The 19,683-nt window shown below is 51.5% G+C and overlaps 1 protein-coding gene across 2 annotated transcripts in view; it reads right to left on the reverse strand.

The window, feature by feature from the left end:
* slc25a35 (solute carrier family 25 member 35) overlaps positions 1 to 19,167 on the reverse strand; it is a 21,062-nt gene extending 1,895 nt beyond the window's left edge. The window contains exons 1-4 of one of the 2 annotated variants that reach the window (XM_052044690.1): positions 18,735 to 19,167; positions 12,049 to 12,114; positions 3,502 to 3,654; positions 835 to 969 (exon numbers count right to left, since the gene is read on the reverse strand). In XM_052044690.1, the coding sequence (XP_051900650.1) occupies positions 835 to 969; positions 3,502 to 3,654; positions 12,049 to 12,114; positions 18,735 to 19,106 (726 nt within the window). In that variant the 5' untranslated portion in view covers positions 19,107 to 19,167. The remainder of the gene's footprint in view (positions 1 to 834; positions 970 to 3,501; positions 3,655 to 12,048; positions 12,115 to 18,734) is intronic. The other variant, XM_052044692.1, reaches the window with a different exon arrangement.
* Between the last annotated feature and the right edge of the window lie 516 nt (positions 19,168 to 19,683).

Here is a 19,683-nt window from a genome sequence, read left to right on the forward strand (position 1 = left end):
GTTCTTTATGATTATCTCTGCCATGATTGTTCTCCTGATCTCTCTGTATTACATGTACAAACATTGATGTTATATATTAATCTGTATTAATTTGAAAACTAATAAAAAGATTGAAAAAGAGTTATCGGGAGAGGTTGGGCAGGCTAGGTTTTTATTCCTTGGAACGGAGGAGAATGAGGGGCAACCTTATAGACGTGTTTAAAATTACGAGAGGCATAGATAAGGTGGACGGTAACAGTCTTTTCCCCATGGTAGGGGAGTCTAAAACTAGGGGGTATAGGTTTAGGGTGAGAGGGGAAAGATTTAAAAGGGACCTGAGGGGCAACTTTTTCACGCAGAGGGTGGTGAGTGTGTGGAACGAGCTGCCAGAGGAAGTGGGTGAGGCAGGTACAGCAGGATCATTTAAGAAGCACTTGGATAGGTACATGGAGGGACGGGGCTTGGAGGGATATGGGCCGAGCGCAGGAAATTGGGACTAGCTGGGTGGGCACCGTGGTCGGCACGGACTGGTTGGGCCGAAGGGCCTGTATCCGTGCTGTATTGCTCTGTGACTGGTTTAAACATTTAAACATGTACTTGTTCATACATGTACTTGTGCATATGACAATCAACTCCACTCTGACATATATGACAGGTTGCATCATGGTCTGTGTGTGATGACGGTGGTGTTCACCGGGCAGTGTGTGCGAGGGACTGACGGGGTGTGGGGGGTTCAGTCTGGGCTGTTGCAGTGTGTGTTGGTGTGGACGGTCAGAGTCCATTGGGCAGTGAGTCCTCAATGCCTGCCCCCCCCCCCCCCCCCCCCGCCCTCTCCCGAGGAGCAGAGCGCCTTACCTTCCCCCGCTGGTCCACGGGCTGGTTGTAGAGGCGAGTGCTGACCACGTCGAAGGGGGTGATGGCGAGCACAGCGAACAGGCTGCTGACCATCCCGGCCACGAGGGGCTCCAGCGGGCTGGCCGGCTTGATGAGCTGTGGACCAGGAGAGGTGGTGTTACCAGGCAGATGGAAAGAGGGAGTGGGGAGGGCGGGAGGGAGGGAGAGAGGTAGGGTGAGGGAGGATGGGGAGGGGGAGGGAGGGAGGGGGAGGTAGGGTGAGGGAGGATGGGGAGGGGGAGGGAGGGAGGGGGAGGTAGGGTGAGGGAGGATGGGGAGGGGGAGGGAGGGAGGGGGAGGTAGGGTGAGGGAGGATGGGGGGGGAGGGAGGGAGGGGGAGGTAGGGTGAGGGAGGATGGGGAGGGGGAGGGAGGGAGGGGAGGTTAGGGTGAGGGAGGATGGGGAGGGGGAGGGAGGGAGGGGAGGTAGGGTGAGGGAGGATGGGGAGGGGGAGGGAGGGAGGGGGAGGTAGGGTGAGGGAGGATGGGGAGGGGGAGGGAGGGAGGGGGAGGTAGGGTGAGGGAGGATGGGGAGAGGGAGGTGGGGAGGGGGAGGTTGGGAGGGGGGAGGGAGAGGGAGGGAGGTAGAGGGAGGGAGGTAGAGGGAGGGAGGTGTACTCGTTCTGCACAACCCTCCAAATTTTATTGCACACACAGCCCCTCTGGGGAATTCCAGAACTCGGCTGTCCTCGGTGGCAAGAACAGATTTCCTTCATAACTGTCTTGTCTCTAAGGCCCGGGGTTTCCTGTGCTGCCTGGTCCTTGAATGTCCCAGGACAGAGCTTGGCCGGTTTATCAAGAGACAATTAACCACCCATTTACACTTAACGTCACAGTCACACAGGAACAGGCCCTTTGGCCCATCGAGTCTGTGCCGACCATCAACCACCCATTTACACCAATCCCATCTCATTCCCCCCACATTCCCATCAACTCCACCACCACCCCCCCCCCTCAGAGATTCTACCCCCTCACCCACACACTAGGGGGGCAATCTACAGCGGCCGATTAACCCACCGACCCCGCACGTCGTTGGGATGTGGGAGGGAACTGGAGCACCCGGGGGGAACCCACGCGGTCACAGGGAGAAGGTGCAAACTCCACACACACACACACACACACACACACGGAGACACACACACACACACACACACACACACAGTGCCGGAGGTCAGGATCGAACCAGGGATTCTGGGGCTGTGAGGCAGTGGCTCTACCTGCTGCGCCGATGGGCCGCCCACTATGTTCTATATAGATTCCTCCTCTATCTGCCCTAGTACATCTATTAACCAGCGGGCACCGAAAACATCACCTGGACAATCCTGGTCTTCACCTTCCCTCACCACCCCCCCACCTCTCTGCTTGTGTTCCCATTTTCCACAGTTAGAGTCATATACAGCAATGGAAACAGACCCTTCACCCCTACTAGTCCATGTTGGTCAACGTGTCTTCCTGAGCTTGTCCCATTTGCCTGCATTTGGCCCATAGCCCTCTAAACCCCCCCTCTCCTGTGAAGGGTTTTCTACCCGATACACTGACTCTCTCCACAGACGCTGGCCAACCTGCCAAGTGTTCCAGATTTCCAACCTCTGCAGTTTTTACACTTACAGTGCGTTTACATCAAGTTGGTGAGACCGGGCTCAAGAGTTTTGTGTGCGGTTCTGCTCGCCCGGCTACAGGAAGGATGTTGTTAAGCTGGAGAGCATGCAGAAACAATTCACAAGGAATTTACCAGGACTGGAGGGATTGAGTTACAAGGAGAGACCAGATAGGTTGGGGCTTTTCCCCCCTGGAGCATAGGAGGCTGAGGGGTGACCTTATAGAGGTTTATAAAATCATGAGGGGCAGACAGAGTGAATGGTCAGTCTTTTTCCTCAGGATAGGAGTCCAAAACTAGAGGGCGTAGGTTTAAGGTGAGAGATTCGAAGGGGGACTGAGGAGCAACTTGTTCCAGAGAGGACGGTGGGTGTATGGAACGAGCTGCCAGAGGAAGTAGTAGAGGCGGGTACCGTTATAACGTTTAAGAGACATTGAGCTGGAAATGGGGCAGAAGAGATTTACAGGAGTATTAGGGAGACTGGAGAGCTTCAGTTATAAGGAGAGATCGGATAGGCTGGGACTGTTTTTCCTGGAGCGTAACCTTATAGAGGTTTGAGACAGGTACACGGATGGCCAAGGTTTAGAGGGATATGGGCCAAACGCAGGCAAATGGCACGGTAGTGTGGCGGCTAGCGTAACGCTATTACAGCGCCAGCGACCCGGGTTCAATTCCAGCCACCGTCTGTAAGGAGTTTGTACGTTCTCCCCGTGTCTGCGTGGGTTTCCTCCGGGTGCTCCGGTTTCCTCCCACATTCCAAAGACATACGGTTTAGGAAGTTGTGGGCGTGCTATGTTGATGCCGGAAGAGGGGCGACACTTGCGGGCTGCCCCCAGAACACTCTACGCAAAAGGTGCATTTCGCTGTGTGTTTCGATATACACGTGACGAATAAAGAAATCTTAACTCAGGTAAGCAGCTTGGTCAGCATGGACGAGTTGGGCCGAAGGGCCTGCTTCCGTGCTGCATCACTCTACGACTCTGTCTGCCCGCTCCCTCCACTCGACTAAACTGTCCACTCGACTCTGCTCACCTGCAGGTCTCTGGTGACCTGTTTGGTTTTCGAGAACGTGGAGAGTTGGACAGCAGAGCCCACCATTACCCTGGGCACGGCTGAACTCGATCCACGCCACAGTCCGATAATCCCGTGGCGCTGATAAATGGTCACCAAAGCGTCCAGCATTCCCTGAGGAAGGAAATATAATTCACCTCATTGTCATAGGCACACATACCCAGGGTATAAATGCCATGAACATTAGCTGTTTGCAGTAGCAGCACGGTACATTACAAACATAAGTTAATGGTTGATAGGGTTGTTAAGAAGGTGTATGGAGTGTTGGCCTTCATTAGTCGGGGTATTGAGTTCAAGAGCCGCGAGGTGATGTTGCAGCTCTATAGAACTCTGGTTAGACCACACTTGGAGTATTGTGTTCAGTTCTGGTCGCCTCATTGCGGGCTGCCCCCAGAACACTCTACACAAAAGATGTATTTCACTGTGTGTTTTGATGTACATGTGACTAATAAAGATATCTTATCTTATCATTACAGGAAGGATGTGGAAGCTTTGGAGAGGGTGCAGAGGAGATTTACCAGGACGCTGTCTGGATTGGAGAGCATGTCTGTAGCAGTTAGTGCGACGCTATTACAGAGCCAGCGATCGGGGTTTGATTCCCGCCGCTGTCTGTAAGGAGTTTGTATGTTCTCCCCGTGCCTGCGTGGGTTTCCTCCAGGAGCTCCGGTTTCCTCCCACATTGCAAAGACGTACGGGTAGTTAAATTGGGGTTTAAAAAATGGGCAGCGCGGACTCATTGGGCCGGAAGGGCCTGTTACCACGCTGTAAATAAAATGTAAGAAATTTAAATTTAAAAGAATAAATGGTGTCTTTTGACTATACTGCGGCTGATAGGATACTTGACATTGCATTAGAGTACTATGCCTACAGTCAACAGTAAATCTGGGCTTGGAGCCAGAGGGTCTGCAGAAACCAGACTTTGAAATAAAACAGGGTACGAGGTCAGCTTCAAGTTCACTGATAAGGGGAACTGATCGGTGTTGTTTTTTGTTTTATCTTGATCTATGTGACACATTGATTAAATTCTTAAGTGTGTAACAACCGTAACTGAACTAGTCACGTGATATAGCTGTTGTTTTAACATAGAAAATAAGGTTGTAACCTTCTGTATGTTAGTCTGGGTGACGGTGGAGATCGCTGCCCACTCTCCATGATACCATGTATAAATAAAAGCCTTGGAACGAAACTCGGAGTTATCATCTCTTTTGTAGTAAAAATGAGAGATTCTACGACAATGTCTTATGAGGATAGGTTGAGCGAGCTAGGGCTTTTCTCTTTGGAGAGGAGGAGGATGAGAGGTGACTTGATAGAGGTGCACAAGATGATAAGAGGCATAGATCGAGTGGACTGTCAGAGACTTTTTCCCAGGGTGACAATGGCTAACATGAGGGGACATAATTTTAAGGTGATTGGAGGAAGGTATAAGGGGGATGTCAGGGGTAAGTTTTTTTACACAGAGAGTGGTGGGTGTGTGGAACGCACTGCCGGCAGAGGTTGTGGGGGCAGATACATTAGGGACACTTAAGAGACTCTTAGACACATGAATGATAGAGAAATGGAGGGTTATGTGGGAGGGAAGGGTTAGATAGATCTTAGAGCAGGTTAAAATGTCGGCACAACATTGTGGGCTAAAGGGCCTGTACTGTGCTTAGGGGACGTGGGTCGCTAGGTGGGATCTCATGGTCGGTCTGCTCCTGGGCCCAGCCAAGGAGGCCATTCATTGGTCTAGGCGGCAAGGACAGTCGAGGGTTCCGCCCATGCTGATTGCCTGTCCCCTCATCCGGGATTACGTCCGTGCCCAGGTGTCCCCGGAGAAGGAGCACGCGGCATCCATGGGCACTCTGGTTGAGTTCCACGCTCGGTGGGCTCAAAAGGGGGATCGTGTGTGTCGTGGACGGGGACAATGTGATTGAAGTGTGTGTGCATTTAGCGGGGGTTAGTTAGCGTTATTGCTGTAGTTTGCATAACTTTTCTTCTCCTTTCTGTATTAGTTGTACTATTTTTGACACTGGATGCCCTTTTGTGGTGCCTTTAGCAAATAAATGTTTGTATTATATGAAAAAAGGAGCACGCGGTATCCACAGGTACAGTGGGGGATTTCTGGGACCAGTGGGCACCACAGGGGTTCAGCTGCATTCTGGAAGGAGATGACTGTGCTGTAATTTGTGATTATCGACTGTAAATTACATAAATAGTGAAATATTGAAGTGAGGCAACGTCAGGCTCTAATCACTGAATAAAACTACCCTGAAGAGGGAAAAAATGAGATACAGACAGCGAAGCAAACGTTCTCAGTAAGTGAGGGCTACTGTTGTGGAGTGCTGGGTGGGAGTGTGCCAGTATTTACAGGGGGTCCCGGGGAGTGTGCCAGTATTTACAGGGGGTCCCGGGGAGTGTGCCAGTGCTTACAGGGGGTCCCAGGGAGTGAGTCAGTGTTAACAGGGGGTCCCAGGGAGTGCATCACTGTTAACAAGGGGTCCCGGGGAGTGTGCCAGTATTTACAGGGGGTCCCGGGGAGTGTGCCAGTGCTTACAGGGGGTCCCAGGGAGTGAGTCAGTGTTAACAGGGGGTCCCAGGGAGTGCATCACTGTTAACAAGGGGTCCCGGGGAGTGTGCCAGTATTTACAGGGGGTCCCAGGGAGTGTGCCAGTATTTACAGGGGGTCCCGGGGAGTGTGCCAATATTTACAGGGGGTCCTGGGGAGCATCTCATGATTTAAACCCTTGCCTCCATCACTCTCTGGTGGGTTCCTTTTTTCTGGCTCTTGTTTTTAAAACATCTTGCCCGATTTCACAAGCCTCTGAGGAGTTGTGCAAGAGATCCTCGTGAGAAACTCACTACCAAGAGCAACGGAAGGAACGCCCCCAAATAGAACATTCCGGGACATTTCAGGATCGTCTGGTCTGGACACCCCTCCTTCTGCAACCATTAACCTTCTGCCCACACTCACCGGACCGGGAGTGAAAGCCCTCCCTGTGGTAACCATGATGGAGCAGCTCCCTTTCGTCACGCCTCCTTCACACCTCCCGCATGACCTGCAGACCCTCCCCACCTCCCTGCTGGTGTTCCATCAGCCACTCGGACCGGTTGTCGAGCGGCGTCAGGTCTCCCAGTGCTCCCACCCCATGTGCCTTCGTCTGACTGGGACAGGGGCCCCTTGCGGCCTCCAGAAATGGCCACCCTGTCATTGAAAGCAGCTGCCATATCCTCCAAATTCCTCCCTACAGAAATTCCCCCCCAAAAGTGCTTCTCTTTGGCCATTTAACAATGGGGGGGGTGGTCAGCAGGGGTCCTTCTCAGAGTTACAGCTGTTGTTTAATCACTGAGATGCAAAGCAAACCAGCTCCCTCTACACCGTCCCGTCACACACTCCCGGGGTCAGACACAGAGTGAAGCTCCCTCTGCACCGTCCCGTCACACACTCCCGGGGTCAGACACAGAGTGAAGCTCCCTCTGCACCGTCCCGGCACACACTCCCGGGGTCAGACACAGAGTGAAGCTCCCTCTGCACCGTCCCGTCACACACTCCCGGGGTCAGACACAGAGTGAAGCTCCCTCTGCACCGTCCCGTCACACACTCCCGGGGTCAGACACAGAGTGAAGCTCCCTCTGCACCGTCCCGTCACACACTCCCGGGGTCAGACACAGAGTGAAGCTCCCTCTGCACCGTCCCGTCACACACTCCCGGAGTCAGACACAGAGTGAAGCTCCCTCTACACCGTCCCGTCACACACTCCCGGGGTCAGACACAGAGTGAAGCTCCCTCTACACCGTCCCGTCACACACTCCCGGGGTCAGACACAGAGTGAAGCTCCCTCTACACCGTCCCGTCACACACTCCCGGGGTCAGACACAGAGTGAAGCTCCCTCTACACCGTCCCGTCACACACTCCCTGAGTCAGACACAGAGTGAAGCTCCCTCTACACCGTCCCATCACACACTCCCAGGGTCAGACACAGAGTGAAGCTCCCTCTACACCGTCCCGTCACACACTCTCGGAGTCAGACACAGAGTGAAGCTCCCTCTACACCGTCCCGTCACACACTCCCGGAGTCAGACACAGAGTGAAGCTCCATCTACACCGTCCCATCACACACTCCCGGAGTCAGACACAGAGTGAAGCTCCCTCTACACCGTCCCATCACACACTCCCAGGGTCAGACACAGAGTGAAGCTCCCTCTACACCGTCCCGTCACACACTCCCAGGGTCAGACACAGAGTGAAGCTCCCTCTACACCGTCCCATCACACACTCCCGGGGTCAGACACAGAGTGAAGCTCCCTCTACACCGTCCCATCACTCACTCCCGGGGTCAGACACAGAGTGAAGCTCCCTCTACACCGTCCCATCACACACTCCCAGGGCAGGGACAGCACGGGTTAGACAAACATCACACAAAGGAACTTTCTGTTGAAGACTCAGTCTCCGATGAGAAAGGCAAGTGTCTCATCCACTTCCTCTCCAGTTCCCGACTGCTTCCCCATTTTAAATGTGTTCTCCAACACTTAACTAACTGGACTTTGGGAGCTGGAGGGAGGGGGCTCCAGGGTATTCTCTCCCGACCAACAGCTGGTGTTCCACCAACCAGAGAAGCAGCTCACACCATGACTCAGCTCATTCTTGCCTGTGGGATCTTGCTCTGCACAGACCACATGCAGTGAATGTGTGGGTGAGAAAGTGAGTATGTGTGGTTGGAAATGGAACTGGTTGATCATTATCACGTACCAAGGTACAGTGAAAAACCTATCTTGTATATTGTTCATACAGATCAATTCATTACATGGTGCACTGAGGTAGTACAGGGTAAAACAGTAACAGAATACAGAGTAAAGTGTCACAGTTACAGAGAAAGTGCAGTGCAGGCAGACAATAAGGTACAAGGGCCACGACGAGGTAGATTGGAAGATTAAGAGTTCATCTTTATCATGTGAGAGGTCCGTTCAAGAGTCTGATAACAGTGGGATAGAAGCTGTCCTTGAGCCTGGTGGTATGTGCTTTCAGGCTTTTGTATCTTCTGCCTGATGGAAGGGAGGAGAAGAGAGAATGTCCAGGGTGGGAGGGGTCTGTGATTATGCTGGCTGCTTTAAGATTTCTTTATTAGTTACATGTACATCGAAACACACAGTGAAATGCATCTTTTGCGTAGTGTTCTGGGGGCAGCCCACGTGTCGCCACGCTTCCACCGCCAACATAGCACGCCCACAACTTCCTAACCCGTACGTCTTTGGAATGTGGGAGGAAACCGGAGCACCCGGAGGAAACCCGCGCAGACACACGGGGAGAACATACAAACTCCTTACAGACAGCGGCCGGAATTGAACCGGGTCGCTGGCGCTGTAAAGCGTTACGCTAACTGCTACACTACCGTGCTGAGAAGTGTAGACAGAATGCAAGAAGGGGAGGCTGGTTTTGGTGACGCGCTGGGCTGTGTCCACAACTTTCTGCGGTTTCTTGCGGTCCCGGGCAGAGCAGTTGCCGTACCAAGCCGTGATGCATGTGGATAGGATGCTTTCTATGTCAGGTCCCAGGAAGTAAAGCAAGGGATAAAAGCCCCAGCTTATCCAGCCATGACTCAAGCTCTCCAGCCCCAGTAACATCCTCATGAATCGTTTCTGCACCCTCCCCAGTTTACTGATATCCTTCCTATAGCTGGGCGACCAGAACTGCAAATGGTGCTCCAAGTGTGGTCTCACCAACAACATCTTCAGTTACAACATGATGTCCCAACTCTTGCACTCAGTGCCCTGACTGACGAAAGCAAGCGTGCCAAACACCCTCATCGCCACCCTGCCTCCACTTTCAGGGGTCTATGTACCCGTACCCCTGGGTCTCTCTGTTCTACAACACCCGACTATTTACTCAATAAGTCCCGCCCTGGTTTAACTGCCCAAAATGCAACACCTTGCGCTTGTCCGAGTTAAATTCCATCCTGCCGTTCTTTGGCTCAGTTCATTTAGCTTAAGCTGGCTCCAGGAATGAATGGTCTGCCGTATTACGAGTGATCGGACGGAGTAGGCCTGTATTCTCCGGAGTTCAGAAGAACGAGAGAAGATCTCAATGAAACATGAAGTTGCTGCAGCTTTCGACAAGATGGGTGCGGGCAGGACGTTGCCCCTGCCCCACAGCTCATGGGTCTAGAAGCATAGAGGTCACAAGTCTCAGAACTAGGACTGAGCCCCAGAGAAATTTCACCACTCAGAGGGCGGTGACTATCTGGCATTCCCTTTTCCAGGGGGTGTGGAGAGTCTGTCAGAGTTCAATCCAAGGATAGACCTGGATATCAAGGAATCAAAGGACAAAGGCAGGAAAATGACACTGAGGTGGGGCAGGCTCGAGGAGCAGACTGCATCCTCCTGCCCTGAGTACCCGCGTTCGATCTTCCTCAAGCAAAAAAGGATCTAATCAGGAATCGAGACTACTAGAAACACTCAGCAGGTCAGGCAGCATCTGTGGGGAGGGAAACAGAGTCAATGTTTCCGGTTCAAGACCCTTCACCAGAACTCACCAAGATCCTTTCCCCAGTTTTTCTGTCTGAAACATTAACTGGGTTTTTCTCTCTCCACAGATGCTGCCTGACCTGCTGAGTGTTTCCAGCACTCTCTGCTTTTGTGTCAGATTTTTCAAAGGATCCAACGGGACAGACCAAGAGAATCTCCGGTGGTGAATCCAGAACAGGGGAGGAGAGCATTAAAGTGACAGGTGTACTGATTAGAGTGAGGTCCTGTTCAAACCAGGGTGTAGAAATCTAATCTCATTCCCCAAAAAACAGGCTGGGAGGGTGAGTGAAGGGGCAGTGTGGTCCAAGCCGACCAAGATGCCCATCTAAGCTGGTCCCATTTACCTGCGCTTGGCCCATATCCCTCTAAACCTTTCCGATCCATGGACCTGTCCAAGTGTCTTTTAAAAAAAGACAGCAAAAAAAGACTTCTCTGCATGAAGAAGTTGCCCCTCAGGTCCCGTTTAAACCATTCCCCTCTCAGCTTAAACCTATTCCCTCTTCCTGGGAAAAAGACTGGGTGCATTCACCTTATCGATGCCCCTCATGATTTTATACACCTCTATAAGATCACCCCTCAGTCTCCTATGCTCCAAGGAACAAAGTCCTAGCGTCCCCCTATAACTCAGCCCCTCGAGTCCTGGCAACGGCCGTGTAAATCTTCTTTGCCCTCTTTCCAGCTTAGTGGCATCTTTCCTACAACAGGGCGACCAAAACTCCAGGTGCGGTCTCACCAACATCTTGTAGAACTGCATAGTAAGATATCGAAGCAAAGCTGATAGACATAGTTAATAAATGCAGTAAGTTGCCACAGTCCAGCACCATCTTGGTGGGTCTACACCGCCCGTTACCCCGGGAAAGCAGCCAACATAATCACAGACCCCTCCCACCCCGGGACATTCTCTCTTCTCCCCTCTCCTGTCAGGCAGAAGATACAAAAGCCAGAGAGCATGTACCATCGGGCTCAAGGACAGCTTCTATCCCGCTGTTATCAGACACTTGAATGGACCTAAAGATGAACTCTTGATCTCCCAATCTACCTCGTTGTGGCCCTTGCACCTTATTGTCTGCCTGCACTGCACTTTCTCTGTAACTGTAACACTTTATTCTGCATTCTGTTTTCCTTTCGTACTACCTCGGTATACTTACGTACGGAATGATCTATCTGGATGGCACGCAAGCAAAAGCTTTATGTAAAATGCAAAGCTTTCTTAACTTCTAACATCTTAATTCCCTGTGCTTTTGATTGTTCCAATTTGTCACATTTTAAACCAAAATCTAATTAAGATATTTTTGAATCATTGATAACGTTTTAATAGCTGTTTATAAAAAGCTCGTATATGGCATTTTTAACCTTCAGTGTGTCCAAAGAAAAACATTGTTTTGTAGTTTGATACCATTTAAAAGCCTGTCCCATACCACTTCAACCCCATTGTTATCAGACGCTAAAGATGAACTACTGATTCCTCAGTCTACCTTGTCCTGTCCCTTGTACCTTATTGTCTGCCTGCACTGCGCTTTCTCTGTAACTGTAACACTATATCCTGCATTCTGTTTTTCCTTTTTACTACCCCAATGTACTGATGTACGGAATGATCTGTCTGGATGGCACGCAGACAAAAGCTTCACGGTAGTGTAGCAGTTAGCGTAACGCTTTACAGTGCCAGCGAGCCGGGTTCAATTCCCACCACTGTCTGTACGGAGTTTGTACGTTCTCCCCGTGTCTGCGTGGGTTTCCTCCCACATTCCAAAGGTGTACGGGTTAGGAAGTTGTGGGCGTGCTATGTTGGCGCCGGAAGCGTGGCGACACTTGCGGGCTGCCCCCAGAACACTCTACACAAAAGATGCATTTCACTGTGTGTTTCAATGTACGTGTGACTAATGAAGTTATCTTACAAGTGACAACAATAAACCAATTACCAACAGTTATTATTAAAGAGAACTCCCACATTGAGAGACTGAAAGACACCATTCCTGATCCTTTATTACTCCTGGCACACTAATACTTACCTGGTGTTTGTACTGATGCCCCACTGCTATGCTGGAGGTAGACTGAGCCTGAAGATGTGTCTTGACCTGCAGAATGACACACAGCTTCAGAAACACTGGGAGCAATGACAGCTTTCACCCACTCCCCCGTCCCAGTCCCGAGAACACAAGAACTAGGTGGCCACTGACTTTGGAACATGGAACAGTGCAGCACAGGAACAGGTCTCTCGTGCCACCATGTCCGTGATGTCAAATTAAACTAAATTTGGTACGGCAACTGCTCTGCCCAGGACCGCAAGAAACTGCAGAGAGTTGTGGGCGCAGTCCAGCGTGTCACGGACACCAGCCTCCCCTCCTTGGACTCTCGCTGCCTTGGTGAAGCAGCCAGCATAATCAAAGACCCCACCCACCCGGGTCATTCTCTCTTCTCCCCTCTTCCATCAGGAGCCTGAGGGCACGTACCACCAGACTTAAGGACAGCTTCTACCCCACTGTGTTAAGACTATTGAACGGTTCCCTTATACGATGAGATGGACTCTGACCTCACGATCTACCTTGTTGTGACCTTGCACCTTATTGCACTGCACTTTTTATGTAGCTGTGACACTTTACTCTGTACTGTTATTGTTTTTACCTGTACTACATCAATGCACTCTGTACTAACTCAATGTAACTGCACTGTGAAATGAATTGATCTGTACGATCGGTATGCAAGACAAGTTTTTCACTGTACCTCGGTACAAGTGGCAATAATAAACGAATCCCATCTACTGTACATGGTCCATGCCCCTCCATGCCCTGCATGTCCATGTGTCTGTCTAAAAGCCTCCTGAACACCACCATCATATCTGCCTCCCCCACCACCCCTGGCAGCCTGTTCCAGGCACCCACCACTCTCTGTGTAAACAAATATTCCCCGCACACCCTGGGAGAAAGATTGTCGACCCTATCTACGCCTCTCATAATGTTATAAACCTCTATCAGGTCTCCCCTCAGCCTCTGACGCTCCAGAGAAAACAACCCAAGTTTGTCCGACCTCTCCTTATAGCTCACGCCCTCTAATCCTGCCAGCTTGCTATGCCATTTGTCAAAGTTGCAGTGATCTGTAAACAGCCGGATGATCCGCATCCTTGCATGGAGGCTCCTGGATTTGCGGATGTGGCGTGTTGCAGGTCAGGATGCAACTTCTGTGAGGTTAATTTGCGCGTGTGTAGTCCGTGGGTCACATGGAGCGGTCTCGGGGGAAGCCGCCTTCATGAGGCAAAGGAGGCTGCTTCGCTATTACAGGGGGTGCAATGAACTAGAATGGAGGAAGCCATTCTGCCCTTCGAGTCAAGTCAAGTTGGAGGAGGCCATTCTGCCCTTCAAGTCAAGTTTATTGTCATCTGCACAAGTCCATGTGTGCTCAGGTGCAATGAAAAGCTTACTTGCAGCAGCATCACAGGCACAGAGCATCAGATACACAACATTCACAACTGAAACATAAATCATACAAGGAAGAACACAACTAGAACAAAAAAAAGTCCACTGTAGTGCAAAGTAGTCACAGTGTTGTTATACTGAGGTAGTGTAGCGGTTAGCGTAACGCTGTACAGCACCAGCGGCCGCTGTAAATTGCCCCCCTAGTGTGCAGGTGAGGGGTAGGATATGGGGGGGAGCAGTTGATAAGAATGTGTGGGGGAATTGAAGGGGAAGCACTGGGAGAATGAGACTGGTCTGTGAGTTGACTCGACGGTCTGAAGGTCTCATCAGTCGAGAGGAAATACGAAGATAGTTCCAGTTAACTGCCCGGGCAACTCTTGCTCGGGAGGAGTCTGGGGGGAATGGGCACAGGGGTGTGGTAGGGCAGGGTATTCAACCGTGGGGCAGGCACGGTAGTGTAGCGGTCAGCGTAATGCTTTACAGCGCCAGCAACCTGGGTTCAATTCCCGCCGCTGTCTGTAAGGAGTTTGTACGTTCTCCCCGTGTCTGCGTGGGTTTCCTCCGGGTGCTCCGGTTTCCTCCCACATTCCAAAGACGTACGGGTTAGGGAGTTGTGGGCGTGCTATGTTGGCACCGGAAGCGTGGCGACACTTGCGGGCTGCCCCCAGAACACTCTACGCAAAAGATGTATTTCACTGTGTGTTTCGATGTACATGTGACTAATAAAGATATCTTAGTCCCAGCTAATTCTAACCTCTCCTCTCCAGATGGCCGCTCTCAAATAGAGAGGGAGCTGCTACCCAATGCCACCATGTCAGGCAGAGTTCTCTCTCTAGACACACACAAACACACACACACAGACACACAGTGTGAAAGACAGACACTCACTCACACAGTGAAACACACACAGAGACAGACACACACACACAATGAAAGACACAGACAGACATACCCACACACACACACACAGGCACACACTGAGACACAGACACACACACAGTGAAAGACAGAGACAGACAAAAACACAGACATACACAATGAAAGACACAGAGACAGACATACACACATAGTGAGAGACAGACACACATGCACAGTGAGAGAGAGCAGACATGCGCGCGCGTGCACACACACACACACACACACCTCCTGCCCTGCTGCCTAACTTCCAGTCCTGATGAAGGGTCTCAGCCCGAAACGTCGACTGTTTATTTCCCTCCACGGATGCTGCCTGACCCGCTGAGTTCCTCTAGCACTTTGTGTGTGTTGCTCCAGATTCCAGCATCTGCAGAATCTCTGGTGTTTCCATCCCAGCTGCTGGGTGCGTTTGAATGTACAAGTGACCAAGACCTGGGCTTCTCCCTTGTTCAGTGCGTGAAGCGCGTTTTGCAAGAGGCAGCAATTCAGGAGGCACCAAAACATCGGAGAGCCGGCCACCACGGTGCTGCCGTGCTTTCCTCTGGCTAGGACAGTGGATGAAGGGATGCCATGTCATCCAGGTGGTGGTGCTTAGGAAGGGGCGAGGGGTAGGAGCTGTTGAAGTGCCCCTTCCAACGCAGGCACATGGGGGAGGTTCCCTCAGGCTACAAGCTCCCGCACACTAACTGACCAATAGGAACATAGAAAACCTACAGCACAATACAAGCCCTTCGGCCCACGAAGCTGTCCTGAACATGTCCCTACCTTAGAAATTACTAGGCTTACCCATAGTCCTCTGTTTTTCTCAGCTCCATGTACCTATTCAAAAGTCTCTTAAAAGACCCTATCGTATCCGCCTCCACCACCGTTGCCGGCAGCCCATTCCCCGCACTCACCACTCTCTGAGTAAAAAACTTACCCCTGACATCTCCTCTGTACCTACTCCCCAGCACCTTAAACCTATGTCCTCTTGTGGCCAACATTTCAGCCCTGGGGAAAAGCCTCTGACTATCCACACGATCAATGCCTCTCATCATCTTATACACCTCTATCAGGTCCCCCCTCATCCTCTGTCGCTCTAAGGAGAAAAGGCCGAGTTCCCTCAACCTGTTTTCATAAGGCATGTTCCCCAAACCAGGCAACATCCTTGTAAATCTCCTCTGCACCCTCTCTATGGCTTCCACATACTTCGTGTAGTGAGGCGACCAGAACTGAGCACAGTACTCCAAGTGGGGTCTGAGCAGGGTCCTATATAGCTGCAACATTACCTCTTGGCTCCTAAATCCAATTCCACAGTTGATGAAGGGCAACACACCATATGCCTTCTTAACCACAGTCAACCTGTGCAGCTGCTTTGAGTGTCTTATGGACTCTGATCCTCCACACTGCCAAGAGTCTTACCATTAATACTATATTCTGCCATCATATTTGACCTGCCAAAATGAACCACTTCACACTTATCTGGGTTGAACTCCATCTGCCACTTCTCAGCCCAGATTTGCATCCTATCTATGTCCCGCTGTAACCTCCGACAGCCCTCCACACTATCCACAACACCTCCAACCTTTGGGTCATCAACAAACTTACTAACCCACTGACCAATGGGGGCACGGAACAAAGCCAGTTGCACCTATAGATGGGTTGGCATGGAATTTGTGGGCTGAAGGGCCTATTCATGCACTGTGTGACTTAACGGGCAGTGGTCAGCGCTGCAGCTAACTGCGTATTCATGGAGACAGGCCATTCGGCCCAACTCAACCTTGCTGACCAAGGTGCCATGAGCTGGTCCCATATCCCTCTAAACCTTCCCTGTCCCAATGTCTTTTAACTGTAATTGTACCCGCCCCTACCAATTCGATGCGGGAGCGTTCTTGTTATCTTCACCTCTAAGAATGATGTCCCCGATTCATGGCTCGCTCCCAACTTTAGAACACAGAACAGTACAGCACAGAACAGGCCCTTCAGCCCACAATGTTGTGCCGGCCTAGCTATTCCCTCCTACCTACAGAATGTCCACACCCCTCCAACTTTCTTCAACAGATGCAACTCCTTTGGTTGAGAAACACCCAGTCCTGTCAGTGGGTGGCTTACTGAGCAGTGTATGTGGAAATGACGTTGCTGTGTGGTTGAAGTGTGATGGGGAAATGATACCGGGTTGAGTATGAATCACTGGCCACTCCAGCTTCCCCTGACACGATTGGTTTATACCAGAAAAAATTCACAATCACATTCAATGCAAATATATGTACAAAATATTTTCTTTTTCTTATCCACTTTCCAATCAAAATTGTTCTTTTAACCACACCCATTCTATGTAAGATGATCCCAAACGCTGCAAATGTGAATTAAAAAAATCAGGGAATGTTGGAAACATTCTCTCTTCTCCCCCCTCCCGTCGGGCAGAAGATACAAAAGCCTGAAAGCACGTACCACCCGGCTCAAGGACAGCTTCTATCCCACTGTTGTAAGACTATTGAACAGTTCCCTATTACGATAAGATGGACTCTTGACCTCACAATCTACCTCGTTGTGGCCCTTGCACCTTATTGTCTACCTGCACTGCACTTTCTCTGTAGAACTTTATTCCGCATTCTGTTCTTGTTTTCCCTTGTACTACCTCTGAACAGGTACGGTGACATGATCTGTCTGGATGGCATGCAAAACGATGTACCTCGGTACATGTTACAATAATAAACCAATTTACCAACTAATTGATGTGGATGGTGAACAGTCGGGGTCCTGGTACCAATCCCAGCCACACCTCACTTTTCCTTTTTATTTCAGACCTCCGTTAACTTCTCTTGATAGCAACAACTGGGCACTTTTCCTCTTGGGCTTTTTTGCCTGTGAACTGTGTAATGATTCCATACGTATAGTGCATATTCCATCACAAGCCTGGGAGTACGTACCACCAGGCTCAAGGACAGCTTCTATCCCACTGTTATATTGAATGGTCCCCTAATATGAGATGGACTCTTGACCTCACAATCTACCACGTTAGACTGGAGGTGGCACAATGGCGCAGCGGGTAGAGACACTGCCTCATAGCACCAGGGACCTGAGTTCGATCCTGACCTCCAGCACTGTGTGTGTGTGTGTGTGTGTGTGTGTGTGTGTGTGTGTGTGTGTGAAGTTTGCCCATTCTCCGTGACCGCGTGGGTCTCCCCCGGGTGCTCCGGTTCCCTCCCACATCCCAACGCCGTGCGGGGTCAGTGGGTTAATCGGCCGCTGTAAGTTGCCCCCCTAGTGTGTGGGTGAGGGGGTAGAATCTGTGGGCGGAGTTGATGGGAATGGCGGGGGGGGGAGGAATGAAACAGGATCGGTGTAAATGGGTGGTTGATGGTCGGCACAGACTCGATGGGCCAAAGATTCTACAAGACAGAGTAGTAAAGGTTCACTGGGACAAAGAGAGGTTGAGCAGGTTTGGCTGGGACTCAGCAGGGTAAAAGGAATGGGAGGCGATGTAGTGGTGACACGTATGGTAGTGGGGCAGGTTAGAGATGGGATGCTGAGTGTTTCTCCGACTGAGGGAATGTAGAGCAGGGGTACAGCCTCAGATAAAGGGTTGCCTATTTCAGATAGAGACAGAACATAGGACAGTACAGCACAGGAACAGGCCCTTCGGCCCACAATGCCTGTGCCGACCGTGATGCTAAATTAAACTAATCCCTTCTATGATCCATATCCCTCCATCCCCTGCACATTCATATGTCTAACAGCTTCTTAAACACCACTATTGTATCTGCTTCCAGCACCACCCCTGGCAGCCCACTCCAAGCACCCACCGCTCTCTGTGTAAAAAACTGCCCCGCACATCTCCTTAAAACTTTCCCCCCTCACCTTAAATTCACGTCCTCTAGTACTTGACATCTCTATCCTGGGGGGAAAAGTTTCTGACTGTCCACCCTATTTATGCCTCTCATAACTTTACAAACTTCTATCAGGTCTCTGCCGCTCCAGAGAAAACAACCCAAGTCTGTCCAACCTCTCCTTGTAGCACATGCCCTCTAATCCAGGCAGTGCCCTGGTGAACCTCTTCTGCACCTCTCTCCAAAGCCTCCACGTCCTTCCCGTGATGGGGAGCAATTTTTTCCTGGGAATTCTCCCGCCCAGGAAGCGGGATGAATCCCCGGCCAAGACTGGCAGACACTCCCCCCCCCCCCCCCCAGGTGGGTGGGAAGAGGGTGAGAAAGCGGTGTTGTGCCCAGGACAACTTACTGAATGGCGGGGCAGACCCCGAGGGGCCGAATGGTCTACTAATGAATGGTTAAATAGCTTGCAAAGCACCCAGTGCTCTGCTTGGACCGCATGGTTTAAGCTTTAAATGGCTCTTGCAGTCCCAATCGCCCTCCCAAGTCAAGGGCACTCACCATGTAGACGGGACTTGCCATAAGTGGTCCCAATACTCCGGCCAGCGCTCCGGCCACCGTGCTCTTGACCGCGCTGACCCGGCCGCCCGTCTGGGTGTAGCCTGCAGACTCTATCATTGCATAGGAGCCCAGGCGCACGCCGTTCATGCAGAACTGGTAGAGGAGACCGGGCATTAGCCCCTTCTGCAAGGCGAGCAAGCCGTCCGTCTTCCAGATGGTGTAGGTGGCGTGGAAGACGTTGCGGTAGTGCACCGTGTAGGAGCCTCGCCCCTTCAGCTCCCCTTGCAACTGCATCCTGGTCTTCACCACCTCCAAGGGGTTGGTGAAGATGCAAGCACCGCAGGCGGCCAGGCCGCCCAGGAGGAAATCCATGCCTCCCCACCCGGGACAACCTGCTGCCCAGCCCGGCTCCCGAGCACAGGCTGCTTCCCGGCCGCTGCAATGGCACGCCAGGCCCCGCCCACCTGCGCGGCGGCCGGCCAATCGGCGGCGGAGGAGCCCCAGATGCTGAGGCTGCAGGAGCCTGGATCCCCGGGCGGCTTGTCAATCACCCGCCGCTGTCAATCAGAGGAGCACCAGAGCCCTGCCCGGCTGCAGGGGGTTCCAGAGGAGAGCTCCGGTTTCTGGTCCAACCTGGTCCTTCCCCAGAACAAAACTCCCATGAGACACACAGGAGACTGCGGATGCTGGAATCGGGAGCAACACACCAGACGCTGGAGGAACAAAGTCGAGTTTACTGTCCCGTGCACAAGTCCGTGTGTGCACAGGTGCAGTGAAAAACTTACTTGCAGCAGCATCACGGGCACATGGCATCATATAAGCAGCATTCACAAGAAAATCATAAATTATACACAATTTTTGCAAGAAAGCACACAATTAGAACAGAGCAAGACAAAGTCTATTTTAGTGCAAAGTGTTCATTGTGTTGCTAAACTGTAGTGATTGGGGT

This window comes from Pristis pectinata, chromosome 37 (assembly GCF_009764475.1).
Source record: "Pristis pectinata isolate sPriPec2 chromosome 37, sPriPec2.1.pri, whole genome shotgun sequence".
NCBI lineage: Eukaryota > Metazoa > Chordata > Chondrichthyes > Rhinopristiformes > Pristidae > Pristis > Pristis pectinata.